Here is a 14744-nt window from a genome sequence, read left to right on the forward strand (position 1 = left end):
TATTAAGATATATTTAAAGTAACAGTACCCACTATGAAGAATGGCCCATTTCAAAATGATATCCTATTTAAAGGTTATATTTAGTGATGCATCAATTTGTAAGCATAGTTTTTAAATTGCAGCTGGTAAATGTAGGGTTATTTTTTATATGTTGGGAAGCTTAATCTATAAACATTCATCCCAACCTATTTGTTGATTGTATTTTATATTAATTATCTAAAAGCAGAGTATCTAGTAACTAAAGTGATAGAATACATTTAATAGTCTATTTAATAGTAGAGGTATGAAGTACCAGAAAATGGTAAAATATTGTTTAGTAGCCTACTTCAATGAATTTGTTTAATTGCTTTCCACCACTGACTGCATTTTTTTTGTTAAAGCAATTGTTTAATTGTAAAGCCTAATATCACATATCTCTCCCTTTAATGCCCAGCAAAAAAGCTTGTTTCCTTAGTTACTCACTTGCATGTACAAATAGGTTATTAGTATTTTAGTGTGAAACTTCATTTTAACATTTTTTTTGCTGAAGTTTATTTCAGCGTCACTTAAGAGTATGTTGCAGATATTGACTCAAGCTTCCAAGAGGAGAAGATATACTTTGTTTGAGCACTTCATACTATTTTCTTCCCTTCCCAGATTTTTGAAACACAAAGGATCACATCCAATACTCCCAATTTATCTGTCCTAAAAAGTAACCGAGGATCTCAAAATCAACATTTTATTTTTTCTCCTTTACCTGACACAACACACACATAAAAGGCTGTTTTTACATTTAATAGATTCTCTTTAATAATTAAATAGCAATATTTAATGCACAACATTTACAGACATAAAAGACAAGTGTGTGTATGCTTATGTTTGTCCTCCTGCTGGATCTTCTTCTCTGGTCACACAGCAATAAAACAGATGTTATGGGCTATTAAATGCAAAGAACAATCAGGAGTTTGTTCTATAAAATCACAGATAACAAACAAATGCAGTGGCTTTGCTGAGTAGAAATTATTTCCAACTTTAGGTAGGCTTACTGATAAACCGAGACTGCCTCGTTCTGATCACAGAAAGGTTGAAGAAAAGAAATTACAATGAGGATAAAAAAAAGACATACAATTGCATTAAGAACAAAATGTATATCTGTGGTTGGTTCCCAGGTGGTTTGTTCTTGTCTGTTTCAGCGGTTGACCTTTTTCAAACCGTGGCCCATGAGGGAGGCGAACAGCGTCAGCACCATCTTCGGATTCACTTCCACCAAATCGTCAGGCAGTGCATAGACACGTGCTCCGATTTTACGAGCCAATGAGATTGCATACCTGGCAGAGGAACAGGAAGAGGGAGGAGTCAGGAGAAGATGATCTAGTGATTAAAACAGAGCTGAAGGAATAGTACGGAAAAGTATTGCATTCACTTGGTTTTTCTGAGTAATTTATTTTCTGGTTTGTTTTTCGGGGTAATTATTTCTGTTTTTATGAGAATTTTTTTTTTTCCTGTTTTTTTTTTTACAATTTTTTTTCTGTTTTTTCTAAGTAATTTTTCCCCCTGTTTTTCTGACTAATTTGTTTCTGTTTTTCATGGCAATTTTTACCCCCGTTTTCCCGGGTAATTGTTTTTCCTGAATTATCGAGATACTTCGAAATCCTGCGAGAACATCCAACCTGCAAGTGACTCCCGTGGATGGTGACTCCTGCCCCATCTTCAACTTTCTACCGTACCAGGTCGATAAAGGTCAGGCACCGTGTCTTAAACCCAGATCAAAGTAAAACTTGATTAAACTAACAAGCCGGTCATGTTTGCTTCCATTAAATCAAGCTCTCAATAAACTAATGAATGCATGTATTGTTGCTCTCTAAACTGAAAAAACAGGAGGGAAAAAATGACCACGAAAAACAGAAAAAGGAGAAATTACTCAGAAAGACCGGAGTTTTTTTTTTTTTTTTCAAGTGAATGCAATACGCTTTTGTAGAATAGGGCAAAGAACTGTTGATATTTTACTTTGCGTTGTTGAGTTTGTCGTCATCCTTCATCCATCCTTTCTCTCCTTTCCTCACCATGTCCCACTTGACATTACCGGGAGCGATGACATCGATCAGGTTAATCACTGGCAGACTGGTGCTGATCAGTTTGTCCTGCAGAAAACAGGAAAAAGAAAATTAGAAGATCAAATGTAGCCTTGTCTTTACCTTTACCATACACTTGCACTAATTTTGCACTGTTTATGCACTCCCTCGTGTAAATATCGTACAGTATTTCTTCTTGTATATTGTATATTATCTCAATACCACAGGCTCTCTCACACACACGCACCTTAAAGCTGCTGATCTGTGAGTCCTTTCGTTTTTGGCCCAATGTTGAGTTGACCCAGCCGAGGATGATCTGATCTCCGACCCTCTCTCCATCACCCAGATCCGACAAAACCAGCACTGTGTACCTGAAGGAAAACAAGCAGGAGAGATATAACTGAAACTTTACAAGTAGCAAATCTAAAGAGATTTAAACCAATGAAGTTGATTCAAAATGGACCATGTAACTTTCCCAAACAACATGCTACAGCAAGAGACATGTCCCACAGCTTTGGACCAACCATGTACCTCCTCATCAGCTGCCAGACCAGCGCCAGGGTGTGCATCCGGTTCCCCTCATTCAAGTTTACTCCTCCAATACCGACCAGAGAGAAGTGAGCCACATCCCTGCCCAGCTCCACAGCGTAATTACAGTTCTCCAGCTAAGATATGTAAAGGAAAAACATTTAATTTTCCCATAATTTTTTTTTTTTTGTGCTCAACATTTAGCTATTTTTATTTCTTTAAAGGTGTTGTACTGGCTTTCACAACAAACAGTGAAGCTGGACTTCATTCTCTGGTCCAGATGCCATTATTCCATAAGTCTTTACATAGCAAATATTTGTTTATTGCTATATTATGCTACTGTTCTGTACACATAGTACACACACCTTCTTCATTTTGGCCCCCAGGACAGAATAAGGCGGGCTGTTGACTTTCTTCCAGTTCACAGGCACATTAACCTTCTCATAAAGCTGCATGATCACCAAGCCATCACACAGGTCACTGCAGAAGACAAAACACAGAAAACAAGAGGAAACATCAACTTAAAATCACCATGTGTACTGGAAACAACTTTTCTGTATGTCTTCGCCTATAACACTCTACCTTTCAAAATAAAACCAAAATTGGACAAAAAAATATTATGTGTCCTTAACTACCACTGAAGATATATTTTTCAAAGCAGCTAGGTTTAATTTTATATGACATCCAGTTAAATTCTTTCTTTAGCAAGAAAAACTTTCTGTGTTTTGAAAACACATAGCCTCAAATTTTATATCCACATATCACTGCAGCAACAGTTGTTCATTTTATAACTAACTAGGAATAAAATAAAAAAAATAGAATAATAAAAAAAGGGTTCCTACTAAGGTCTGTAGCTGTACGTTTAGTTCAGTATCCCTAATTCTAATTAAGTAATAACTAATTATTATTCTAGGCTTGTGCACAAATATGGGGTTCTTCTTACAATTTTTAAACACACATTAAGTCAATTTTAGACTCAATATTACTTGCATAGTATGTCCACTTGTGTGAAAAAGAAAAAGAAAAAGGATGGGTTAAATGCAGAGGTTGAATTTCCCCATTTGGGATTAATAAATGCCCCATTAGGCTGCCCGACTTGATTGAAGCGATGGGCAGAGCTGTCAGTACTCAGACTGTGACTATAAACCGCAATATGGATAAAATGTTGGAGAAACTGACGGCCTTGCGAAGGCAGTTGGATCCTTCCGGAGACCAGGATGGACAAGAAGGGTAGCTGTGTAAACTGAATTTCTTTTCTTTCATCCTGTCTCCCTGTCCTGTCAACCCTTTGTCATATTGTATGTATGTTATGTATATGTTTGGCCGGGTTGATGGCTAATTTCGTTGTCCTAGTACTTGTTACTCTGTGCAATGACAATAAAGGTGATTCTGATACAGGATAAATCTTACTCTTCATATGTTTGCATTTGATTACTGATCCTTCAACTACATAAATAAATTTGGGATACAAATGTCCCCACCAGATTCACATGGATTTATAACCTAATTATAAAATATCCTGGCGAAAGTTCTTTTCATTTACTTACTATTAAACCTTATTTTAAGTAAACTGATGGCTAGTTTTAGATTATGAAGCTGATTAGAGAAGCTGTGAATGCCCTCTCCTTGATAAGATTAACCACAGTGATGTGTATGTGATGACATACCAGAGCAGGTGGTTGACATATGGAGAGACGCCCAGAGAGTTCATCCAGTTTCTAAATGTTTTCTCTTCTTTGGTCTCAGCTGGAAAGACATAAAGACAAGATAAACATTCACATCACCTTCCTCTGCAATGTGTTCCCACACAATTACTGTCATCTGATTTTAGGTTCAGCTACTGTATAGCGTATATACAATACATTTTGATTTATGGCTGCTATAACTTGCTGTAACACACCCTGAAACATTTTCTTTTTATTGGGTTTATGACCTGTGTGTTTAGCTTTACATCAGTTCCCTGTACATTCACATTATGCTAAACATCCTGAACTGAGCATCAGCATCACACTCTTTGATTCATTGAGGGTTGTGTCTCACGCTCTATTTGTGCCTTCTCTAGGTCGTAGTTGCCATTGACTGTCTGCAGACTAGGATGCATGTTGAACAGGTTCGCTACAAAGGCCAGGTTGAGTTTGCTGTTTCCAGATGTGACGTCATGAGGAGAAACAAACTGTCTGCAGTCCAGCCGGGCCGCCTGTTTCAGCATCAGCTCCGCCCTCCGGTCCAAATCACGCTCCTTTACATGCACATAGAACAGACACACATGTACATGTACAGTACAGATTAAAGAAAACACTTATTTCTATATTTTATCTCAACCTTCATCAGTTTTAATTAATCACTTATTTATAATGCTTTAAATTACCTACATCAGAGATTTTCTTTCATTTTATGCTTCAGCCAGATCACAAAGGTCCTCCACTGCTTTTCTTTTAATATTTGTCTTATTTATCCCGCAAAAGTACCAGTGAGAGAGCCTTTTGTTTTGTTTTTGTTTAAACTGTGGAACTTACTGCCTCTGGATATTAGGATGGTAAGTCCTTCTTTGTATTATTAAAATAAAATGAAAAACCGATCTATTTGAGTAATGTTATGGTCTTAGTTTAAAAGTAATGTTATGGTCTAAGTTTATTATATTATCTATTATATTATATTATATTATATTATATTTATTTTATATAATGTTATTCTATTACTATTCTATTTAAAAAAAAAATTTTTTAAATGATTATATATATTTTAATTTATTTTATTTAACCATGAAGTTAAAAATTAAAAGCTAAAGATTACATTTTATTCATTATTAATTAATTAATTAATTAATTAATTAAGTCACTCATTTATTAATTAATTAATTCATTAATTTATTTATTTATTTTTCTCTGCATTGTTTCAGTTTTGTGTGAACCACTTGGCTACATGTTTATATAAAATATACTATAAAGCTATATAAATTAAAAAAGATGAGCTGAAAGTTCAATTGAGTTCATAGTTTATAATTATCAACTTCATGTTTAATATTTTCCACTGTAAAAAGCAAAGTAAACCAACTCACATTGAGGCCGCTCATGTTGATTTTGACGCTCATTTTGTAGTCGTGTTCTCCTTCAATAGCAATCTGGTTCAACAGGTGGAAGTAGGCACGAGAGTCCTACAGCGGTACAGTACAAGAAGGGGGTGTTAGTGGGACTGTGTGTGTGTGTGTGTGTGTGTGTGTGTCTGTGAGTGTGTGTGTGTGTGTGTGTGTGTGTGTGTGTGTGTGTGTGTGTGTGTTTATTAAGGGGACCTTAATATCATCGCTGAAGTTGCTGATGGTGCTTGTTCCTGCGTTGCGTAGGTGATGGTTGACCCAGCGGAGCAGCAGCTCCTCAGGGGACAGAGACATCAGCTGGTCCAGACTCTCCTTATCATTCAGAAGGGCAATCAGGCCTAAAGACACACATGCCATTAGTAGAAAGTTGGCAACATTAACAGTAGAACACAAACTGAATCCCCACTGGGTTGATAGTGTACAGTAAGTTATTGTGTGTGTATCCGTGTGTGTTTCTGCTGACCTTCGTTCCTGCTGATTTCTATATCAGCAAACAGGCCAACCTTGATAATCTGCCAGAACAGTCCCAGCACCAGATGGGGTTTCCCAGCCATCAGATCATGGGCATCAATGCTCACCACCATACAGCCGATCGCTGAGGCCGAGTTCAGCGCCAGGACCAGGTTCTCCTACGAATCATTCGCGAATTAACGTGTTCATTTTTGCAAGTCAGAAAGTTTACAGAAAAACAGCAGCATTGTAACAGCTCAGCAGAAACAAAGACTGTGGCCTGAATCGTCTTAAAATAAATTACTTATTAGAAATCAAATGCAGCACTCTAATCTAGCTCCTTTCAGAAGACAGATAGCCGAATGGATAAATATTATCCAATAAGAAATTAAAAGGACAAATATGTCTGCTCTTTTCCTTTACTTCTACATAGAAGTGACAACTACAGAATCACAAACGATATAAGAGAGAATAAAAACAAGTATGCAGTAAAAAGTTAATATATTACAAGCTGTTTTTGCACAGTGCAACATTATTGGACAACTAATCTTTTGCCCTAGAGATCAACACTTACAACCGTCACTATCTCAGTTGACAGTCATGCAAACAGTACTAGAAGACTTTATCGCACGTTAGACATGGGAATTGGTTTGTTTACTGCTCAATAAAATCAAATAAATTCTGCAATTTTAAGTCATAGTTTTATTGCCTTAGTGGCCTAATCCATGTATTTTATCAGTCGTTGTTAAAAGCAAGAAGCTTGATATTTTGGTAAAAATACTGTTTTTTGGAGTGCTAGAAAATAAAATTGATAACATTCTCATAGCTGTCTGTTCAATGTGAAGCTGGAGCCAGCATCCTGTTAGCTTAGCTTAGCATAAAGACTGGAAAGAGGGGAAAGCTGCCTGTCTCTTTGCAAAGGTAAATAAAAATAAAAATGAATACACCTACCAGGAGCTTTTTTTATGACATTATGGTCTCAATTGCTAGTAAAACATCTTCTTCAAGACAAGTTCATGTTAATAGTTCAAATAATGGCCCCATTTAGACGAAAAATAGAAGATAGAGAATCGTAAGATATGGGGTGTGGCCACCTTTGATTGACAGGTCACTAACAAGGCGAGACGTCATCAGGAGAGAAGCAGAACAATTCGTATCCACGGCAACGTATCAATAAATTACAAGGTAAAGGACGTTTACCAGTTTAGTCTCACAACTTTGACCCTTTGACTGTATTTTCACTTAATGACAGTTTATTTGAACGTTTTGTTCATTAAAATGTCTTGTTCAGCTTTTGGTTGGACTAACAGACACTCCAAGGAGTCGCTGTTCAGTTTTCTGAGGTAAGTAACATACATTTTGTTTTTGTTTTTTGCTAGCCAAAATAAACATCTCAGTTAATCCTGCAGTTAATGCTAACATGGCATGGTGATTTTTTTTTCTGTTTTATTTTGTGAGGTTTAGAGGTGCTGGTGGGAATATTTTATCACTTTTGGACAGAACCAGTTAACCCCAGGTTTTCAGTGATAATGCCAAGCTAGGCTAACCGGCTGCTACAAAAGAGGCAGCATATTACACTCAATCAAGACTAACCAACTCTAGCAAGAAATCTAATAAGCAAACTTCCCAAAAATATTAACTACTCCTCTAGTTCATGCTTTCACTATCACAAGTGTGGTTATTCCTCTCTTTCCCTGTATCCCTACTTATAATATAAGTAGGGATACAGGGAAAGATATTATGTGCAGTGTGCATGTAAAAGTTACAATGCATGACACATTTTTAGTATTTGCAGTGTATTATTTAGATTTCGGATTCACTAAATCTGTGAAAAGCTACTCACTGTCATTTTGAAGGTGGTAAGTTTCTTCGTGTTGATGACTCTTTCGTCAATTGTGTCGGGCTGAGACAGGTTGATCATTTTGCTGAAAGAGAACCAGAAGCGTGAGCGGAAGGAAAACTGAGTACAGTCATGGAAAAAAAATATTAGACCATTGTTTTCTTCAATTTCTTTTTCATTTTAATTCCTGGTACAACTGAAGGTACATTTGTTTGGACAAATATAGTGATAAGAACAAAAATAGCTCATAAGAGTTTAATTTAAGAGCCGATATCTAGATATCTTCCATGGTTTTCTTGATAATAACCAAAATCATTATCAATAAAACCATCGACTCCACTCTTATGAGCTGTTTTTGTTCCTATCATTATATTTGTCCAAACAAATGTACCTTTAGTTGTACCAGACATAATAATAATAATAATATTGATAATAATAATAATAATGATAATAATAATAATAAACAAAATGAACAAGAAATTGAAGAAAACAAGGGTGGTCTAATAATTTTAAATAATTTTAAATAAGACGCTGAAACGTCTTGGAGTTCAGAGGGAAATAGCAGGAAAAAAATGACTAGATTACTTTGGCTTTGCCCAATTTTGTGATTTAAGATGCGTTTGTGTGTGCGTGTGTGTGTGTGTGTGTGTGTGTGTTACCATAACAGGATGCCATCACGGACAGAGGCGAAGAGGCTTTCATTGTCAGGGTTCATGGGCAGCAGATGTTGGCAGTCGGGATCTTTTGCAAGGGTTTTGTTGATCCAGTTGACAAATGCCACCTTCTCCTCATCTTAACACACACACACACACACACACATGCACGCACGCACGCACGCACAAACACACACACACACACACACACACACACACACACACATACACATTAGGATATTCAGGGAGTCACACATTTTGGTACGCTGGAATCACAGAAAATCTATCATTTGTAACCTACAGATCTAAATCAAGAAAAACAACATAAAGCACAATACACAGACACACATGAAGCCATATTCTGTCACACCAGAGTAGGAGTGCTGTGTTCCCTCGCTGGAGTTTCCAGACGTTCCTCCGAAGGAGCGGATCCCATCTCTCCTTGTGATGGTTTTCCTGAACGTCTCACTGAACTCTTTGCTCTTCAGCTCTTGATAGATCTGAACATGGACAGGCTCTGTTACTGCATGCCTTCTTTCATTGAATAACTTTGTATATTTGTTCACAATCTGCATACAAACTCACAGAAACAAACTCCTCGAAGCTGATCTTCTCGTCCTTGTTGGTGTCTCCAGCGATGAAGGTCTCCATGATCTCTCGCACCCTGTACCCCGGCATGGAGAAACTCGCCTCTCTGAACAGCTCCTGGAGCTCAAAGTCGCTCACGAAGCCGCTGTTATCAATATCTGGAACACAAATAGACACACAGAGAAACGCACACACAGATACAGTGAGTCAATTTGCTTTACAAATATTAATCTGAAACTGATGAGCTCAAGATTTATTGGTAAATATTGCACAGAGATGATAAAAGCAAAGACAAACAAAAATCTGGTAATGAACAGGTCTCTAATTTCACAATAATGTAATTTAATAATAGTTTAACTTTGGGACTGATAACAGTGAGGACTGATATTTGAGTTTAATTAGCTGTGTTGAGTTTATAGGCAGTTATTGCTTTATAAACAGCTACTTCTCTATTTAACCTCTAATAATTAATCAATCATAGGCCATATAATATTGTTAACCTTGTTTCCATATATGTTAAATTGTACGCTTGCTCTCAGCTGACCTGCTGTGCACTGACCAGGCTTTTTGACATATTATCCCTCCAAAATAAAGCAATGTTGACACTGTTATTGTTCCTGTGAATCATACATGAGCTGATAAAATGTATAATAATGTTATATCCGATCTGTGCATAGACTCACATACTGGTCATAATAGCTGATCCAGCATTTTCTAGGCTGTATCGAAGACTTTCACTTTTACTGGTCAATGGTTCCTTTTTTTCTTTTTCTTTTTTTACATCTCTGCTCATCTAACATTAGATATGACATCATAAAATCTCATAGATTGCTTATCGTGTTGAACTTTCTGCTTATGTCATCCTCACATTAATAAATAATGTTAAACTTTGATGCCCCAAAACATGATAAACCAACTCTAATACATAATGCCAGAGATCTTATTCTCATACTTTCATCTGTTCAGTTCTTACAGTTATTGCACCTCAGCTTTTGCAGATTGAAAACTAATTCTGAACCTCAATCTTTATCTTTAGCATTACAACTTTACAGAGCCACTGACCTGCCAGGTTTATCTTCAGATTGATTTAGTTATGATAGCTAATGTCCTCATGTAAACTCTGCTTCTATTTAACCTTTAATTAGTACCAATTATGTAGCCAGAACCTTCCTATTAATCTACAGTTACATGTTTTGTAGGAAATAAACCATTTTAAACTTGACAAAATCTCTGTCTCGCTCAGTTTAGCTGTTTATCTTTTGTGCCTTGTATTCCCACATCACATCACAATTATCAGCATCTTTTTGCAATTATATGCTTATGATGATTGACTGATAAAAACCTCTGACTGATAAACTGATAACGCCTCATTATTACATCTGGAAATATCACACACACGCACGCATGCACGCACACACACACACACACACACACACACACACACATACACAAAAGGTCATACACTCGAATAGCCCAAGCAATAAAAATATCTTGCATAAGAGTCATGCTTTATGATCAGCTGTAAAACTGTTACTAAGGACAGAATTCTTGTCAATACAACTGCAGTGTCAGGGTAGGTGTGTGTGTGAGTGTGAAACTGACCAATTTTATTAAAGGCCTCCCTGAGATCTTCCAGGTCGTCTCTGGAAATCTGCGTGACATGATTCTCCATGATGGCTCCTGCTTACTGTACCTGAAACACACACATGCACACATGCACAGTTCTGGATGACACTGGACACAAACTAGAAGCTGATTTTGCAAGACTGATCAATATTTCGACTTCACAAGGGAGCTGCATGTTTACTTAGAGAAGTCTTTTCAGCCTCAGAAAAAACGCTGAGCTTTACAACAGAGATTGTGTTAAAGGTAGAAGAACAATTAGGAAGTGTCAGGTTATATGCTGGAATTTGTCCAGGGTAGCCTTGTGACTTCTCTGTGTCATTTCTTTACCCTGCACCAACTATTCACACAGACAATACCACATTCCAACACCATAGGTTCCTCACAAAACCTCTGAGGTATATTACAGTAAAGTATCTCTTTGGTTTTTTATATGAGACAACAAAGGAAAGGCAACCAGGACAGAGACACGTACCTTCATAAGAGTTTCCCGTTAGTCCTGTTTTCCAAAAGCTTCTCTGTGCAGATCTGCTCTGGACTGGCTGCAGGAGTCACGTCTTCCAGAGCTCTGCAAGGCTTCAGAGCAGGGCAGGGCGGAAGCTGGATCCCGTAGAGGCTGCAGAGCTGGTTATCTCTCCAAGGAGGAGTCTCTCGGGAGAGACGCAGAGTGGACCTTTGGTCTGTCTGGACCCTGGGACAGGCGTAGCCTAACAGTTAACATTTAACACCTCCTCAGCTGTGTCATCATGATGTTTTCTGTGGGGAGAGGTTCATCTGTTTGTCTCCTCCAGGCAAGTGGTTTCAGTTAAAGTGCAGATCTGATTTACAATGCACCTGAAAGCTTAAAAAGTTAACGTACAGTACATACTGTGGGGACAACAGGTATGAATGGAAGATAAATATGAAAAAAAGGAACTTAATGATTACATAAAATAAACACACTAAAAAGGGAAACTAAATAACATATGTGACATATTCACACACTGATACTGCAGCAGGTACTGTTATGGGACCATTTTCTCACACAGTTTCAACCTACCAGACAGACATATCTCTGGAATTGTAAACTAATTTGCTCTTTTATGTTTAAATTTAAAGAAATATTCACTGTCTTAGCAGGAGTTAGATGAGACGATTAACACAACTCTCACATAGCCTATGTGTGTTAAATTTGAAGCTACAAGGACACCATTAGCTTAGCTTAGCATAAAGACTGGAAACAGAAGGAAACTGCTAGCCTGGCTCTGATCCAGTCACTTTCTGAAAGTCCTGAAGTCTCCCCTGATCCTGCCCAAGAAGTAATTTAGCACATAACCTGTAAAACAACATCTTGTCCTTTTGTACTGTTTTTTTTTTTTGTTTACCTGAATGAAACAAACCAGATTTAATATGCTAATTAGTCAGCTGTCTTGGTAATTGGTAAGCTAATTTTGTTACCATTAGACAGAGCAGCTAGCTGTTTCCTGTTTCCTGTAGGCTAAGCTTTTTTTTTGTTGTTGCCTTTTTGGTTTTTGTTGGTTTAATCACTTTTCAAACTGCACTTAGCTAAGGGAGCTGTTAGCCTGGGGCTCTGGGCCCTGCTCCAGAGCCTTGACTTTGTGGTGTTATCCCCTAAAAATAAACTAAATATAGGGCTAAAAGTTGCCAATGTGAAACAAGGCAAGGTAAATAATCTGATTCTAGGAACATTGTATTTCAACACACATTTAATCCAGGACTAGTGGTGCAGAGTAAACCCTGAGTTTAGGTTGATCCCGGGTTCACAATTTGTGTGAAAAAGGGCTAAGTGAACCTTGTCACAAAAACGACTTTTTGGAACATAAAGGGGGGTTAATTTCAATATAATAGAATGGTAATTATTTTGATACCCTTTGTTTTTGCCTCTTATTACCCTAAAAACATAAATTTAAGTCTAATATTACCCATACATATCTGTTGTTAATACCAAGCTTTTACCTGGTTATTACTTTGGTATTATTACTTAATTATTACCTCAACACAGGCCTAATATTTCAAACAGTCATCAGTTGGATGATAAATAAATTAATTAAAAAAGAAAACAATACTGCCAAACCCTCACTGTCTCATTCCATATGCATAATTTACTTCATCATAAAAGTATTGGACTATGCAGTTAAGAATTTGGGATCAAAGCCTGTTTTGTCACATGCTTTTTAACGAAACCATGCACACAAGTTGCATTTCTGTCAAACATGTTTAAAACATGAGGCCTGTGTTTGCAGAAGTTGCCTCACTGCTACACAATGCCCTGTAACCTGAGGCACAGAGCCAACTGCATCACTTAGACCACTTCACAGCAACACTGAAAAAGTCCCTCTTTATTACGATACACAAATGCTTTAAACCCATAGCAGATTATGCCTTTTATTTTTATTATCTCTTTGTTTTTTCTCTTAAATCTTAAGAGTATTGCCCTTGATGCTCCAAAATCACTGTCATCTGACCTATGGGTTTAGATTTAGATTAGGAATCTATTGTAGCTACAGTATATCAGAGTTTACATTGTGCAGCAAACTTCCCTGTGTTTGGAAATAGTCAAACTGTAACGTAAGGAAACAATAGAAGTAAGGAGCTTACATTCAGTTCCAGGCAGGCTGAAGGGCTTAGAGTGCGGAGCAGGGCCAGTCCAAAGAAGAAAATCAGCTTGAAGACTTTTAGGCCCCTTTATTCCATATGCAACTTCTTTCTACTTCTCTCCTTTTCTATCAACACTTCCTCTTCTCTCCTTACTCCTTTCCTGTCTTCACCTCACCTCCCTTTGTCTGTTTTCACCTGTCAGCCTCTCCTTTCACCACCAGCATCACTCAAAAACACACACAGTCCCATAATGAGCCAACAACAAGACATAAGAGTGAACAAAATGTTTCTCTCTTGGCTCAGATAAACACACTTAAGACATTTTATACCTCTTCACTACAATAGTCTATTTTTTGCCTCTGAATCCACACGGATAAAGGACTCCATCTTTCCAGCTCCCTGTCAGGTCTCTCTCCCTCAGACACCTGATCAGCCCAGTTTCACTCTGTGACTCGGAGGTGCTCTCCGGTTACCCTCTCTCCTCCTGATCGCCGCTCTCAGGCAAGCGCTCCACCTCCAGCCGTGCACAGTTTTGGGCTGTGGACGCTGAGCCAGGATCAGCTGTTGGGTGTAAAAGTGTAACAACCGGCCAAAGACTTTCTCATAAGCCTCCTGCATTATTCACTGGCAACTCAGAGCACATGCGCAGGCAGATGAATAGAAGGGAAACCACACAAACAGATACACAAATACAGCACACACAAGCATGCACACCCAAAAGCTATAAAAAGTTAATTCATAGGTATTTCTACTGTTGCATATAATGAAGATTGAGCTCATAGCATAAACTATTAACTAGCATGGACACATGTGATGTGATAATGTGACATCCAGTGTCTAAATTGGACACACAAAAAAACTTCCAGGAACCTAATTCAACACTTGCATGACACAATCATCACATGTGTAATGAATACATTTTTATTTACATGAATATCTTTTAGGGGTGACCCAGAATAGTTGACTATTTGGCCCGATTTAACTGCCAACTTCACAGTCAAATTGTCGCAGTGGTGGGAAAATGTGGTCATGAAAAAAAAATCAGGATTATTTATTTTGGGCTGTACGGTAATTGTTATCTGATTTTACATTTATAGCTTGGTTTCTCACAATAAATCATGATATATAGTTATTTTCTAATAAATATCAGCCTGTAATAGTGGTAATACAGATTAAAAGTAAGGGTACTAATGTGGACAAAAATCAGTAGTGCTGGTAGTCAGTATTGGTGAGTACTGACCCATATCAGACACAGGTCATATCAGCATTATTTTTTGGATTTAAAGTCCTTTAATTTAAGCGATCCTCATGCCTCTGTT

General features: G+C 37.4%; 1 protein-coding gene across 1 annotated transcript; it reads right to left on the reverse strand.

The window, feature by feature from the left end:
• Window positions 1-683: 683 nt before the first annotated feature.
• Window positions 684-12218, reverse strand: pls1 (plastin 1 (I isoform)). The gene is made up of 17 exons (XM_059353365.1): window positions 12192-12218; window positions 11303-11583; window positions 10807-10897; window positions 9202-9362; window positions 8987-9116; window positions 8623-8755; window positions 7967-8048; window positions 6137-6302; window positions 5869-6011; window positions 5638-5733; window positions 4620-4818; window positions 4247-4325; window positions 2945-3059; window positions 2583-2716; window positions 2299-2422; window positions 1987-2120; window positions 684-1307 (listed from the first exon to the last, which is right to left on the reverse strand). The coding sequence occupies exons 3-17, from the start codon at window positions 10874-10876 to the stop codon at window positions 1169-1171; spliced, it is 1905 nt and encodes a 634-aa protein (XP_059209348.1). The 5' UTR covers window positions 10877-10897; window positions 11303-11583; window positions 12192-12218; the 3' UTR covers window positions 684-1168.
• Window positions 12219-14744: the final 2526 nt, after the last annotated feature.

The sequence above is a fragment of the Centropristis striata genome, chromosome 16 (assembly GCF_030273125.1).
Source record: "Centropristis striata isolate RG_2023a ecotype Rhode Island chromosome 16, C.striata_1.0, whole genome shotgun sequence".
Taxonomy (NCBI): domain Eukaryota; kingdom Metazoa; phylum Chordata; class Actinopteri; order Perciformes; family Serranidae; genus Centropristis; species Centropristis striata.